The 1,931-nt window shown below is 51.6% G+C and overlaps 1 protein-coding gene across 1 annotated transcript; it reads right to left on the minus strand.

The window, feature by feature from the left end:
- Positions 1–527: 527 nt before the first annotated feature.
- Positions 528–1,712, minus strand: LOC123130838 (uncharacterized). Its single transcript, XM_044550665.1, has 2 exons — positions 872–1,712; positions 528–758 (listed from the first exon to the last, which is right to left on the minus strand). The coding sequence occupies exon 1, from the start codon at positions 1,683–1,685 to the stop codon at positions 918–920; it is 768 nt and encodes a 255-aa protein (XP_044406600.1). The 5' UTR covers positions 1,686–1,712; the 3' UTR covers positions 528–758; positions 872–917.
- Positions 1,713–1,931: the final 219 nt, after the last annotated feature.

The raw sequence follows: 1,931 nt of genomic DNA on the forward strand, positions 1-1,931 counted from the left end.
TTTTTTTTTTCGCTCCTCCCAAAACGCCAAAAAATGTGTGGATTAGGCCCATGTCGGCCCATGCAATTTACATATATTGATATTGACGTACGTACGACCCAAAGAGAACGAACACAGGCCCGGAACTTTTTTAACGAAACTTGGCTCCGCGGTTTAGTACCACCTTGTGTATTTCATGTAACGTAGAATTAGATGCGGGACGAAACTAAGAATATCACCTTGCTTTATTAGTAAGGTAGGTATATATATAATAGGTATAGGTATAGATATAGATATAGATAAGGTTACACAAATGACGGACAATTCCCAACAACACTCGGACATCTTGGTTTACTCTATAGCGAGAAAGTAACATTATCTGGTTCCAGTTTTTGTTCTTCCGCTTAGTCAAGCTCCTTCAGGTTGAGGGTTCACCTTATTACATATCAATGAAGGAGGGAACGCCATGATGTACGGATAGGAACGAATAGGGTAGGGAGTGACAGGGCAGAGCTTATTCAGCTCCTCTGTTTCAAGGCAGAAGGACATGAAAAAGCAAGAATTCGAATGCGTCTCACAAGAAGTAGAAAAATACACCAAACCACCGATAATCGCCACAACATTGAGAGCACAATCATCGTGCAGAGTGATCGCATCCTGCATCGGTAATGTCTTATCCAGGATCCATCTATCAACGTCGTCGTCATCCGGGACAACAAGCGTGAATTTAACCGTGCAAACCAAGCAGGGCCTCCCATCCTTGGTCTCACCAGGCTTAAATTCCCGGAGCCGGATCCCCTGACGTACGGCCACCTGACGTTGGGCCACTCACGCGTGGGTCCGGGTCCACACGTCAGCGAGTGCGCCGTACGTCAGAGGAGCTGCGTCCTAAATTCCCCTTGCCCTTCCATATGCAGCGGCGGATTGATTTGCGAGAATTACAGTGTAGCGGTGTTCAGCACAAGGATATTGGCTCCGCTTGTAAATGTCCAATAAAGAAACCCATTCACCATTGTACCATCATGATTGCAGTGACCATCCTCTGAAAACGGGAAAACCTGCCACTCTCTGCTATCTGATGAGAACACGGCAGCTTGCGCCCCCCACTCGTCATGACAGACAGAGGCAACGCGGAACTCCCCGTGGCATTCTTCAGAGCCGAGCATGTGGAACTCAACGTGCATGCCGCTGCAGATCTTGTCCGGTGGCGCGGAGAAGAGATCCAGGGCCCGTGTGAGGGGATCGTAGACAGCCATTTGCTTGATTCCCCAGTTGACGAGAACGACATATCCGTCGCGGCAGTCTTCCATTGCCCACTCGCGATCGGCGTCCTTATCGTCTTCGGGGAGCAGGGTAAGGAAGACATCGGCGCCGCGGATGGCGGCGGCGTGGTCCACGTCGGAGAGGCGGCGGGTGGGCGCAAAGGCTGGCAAGGCGGGGTCGTGGATGCTGAGGAAGATTCCTAGGAGCGGGGGCGAGTGGAGGTCGCTGAACCGGCGGCGGAATGCAGGCGACGAACGGACGGCGCCGAGAAAAGGGCGGCAGGTGAGGGAGGCGCGAACGAGGCTCGGGAGGGAGGGGAGGCAGAGGAATACCTCGCGCAGAAGGTCGTCGCCGAGGGCGCATATGGTGGTGGGAGCGGGTGACGGGGATTTCTTCTTCTTCTTCGGAGTCGGCGGCGGCGGCGGCGGTGGCTGGGAGGCCATGTCGCGCACTGGAAAGAGTAAAGGAGGCGGCGGCGTTCCGTTTTATCGGCGTACCCTCCCGCGCGCCTCGTCCTCTGTATGGGCCGGCCCATTGTTGGTTTTTCTATTGAGAAAACTTTTGGATGGATTTTTTAAAAAAGGTTTCTCAATATACGACCTCTCCTCAAATTTTTTTTAAATATACAACTTATAAAATAACACAATAAATCGAGTCAATGTTAACTTTTCGAAACCTAATATGGCACG

The sequence above is a fragment of the Triticum aestivum genome, chromosome 1A, assembly GCF_018294505.1.
Source record: "Triticum aestivum cultivar Chinese Spring chromosome 1A, IWGSC CS RefSeq v2.1, whole genome shotgun sequence".
Classification (NCBI taxonomy): domain Eukaryota; kingdom Viridiplantae; phylum Streptophyta; class Magnoliopsida; order Poales; family Poaceae; genus Triticum; species Triticum aestivum.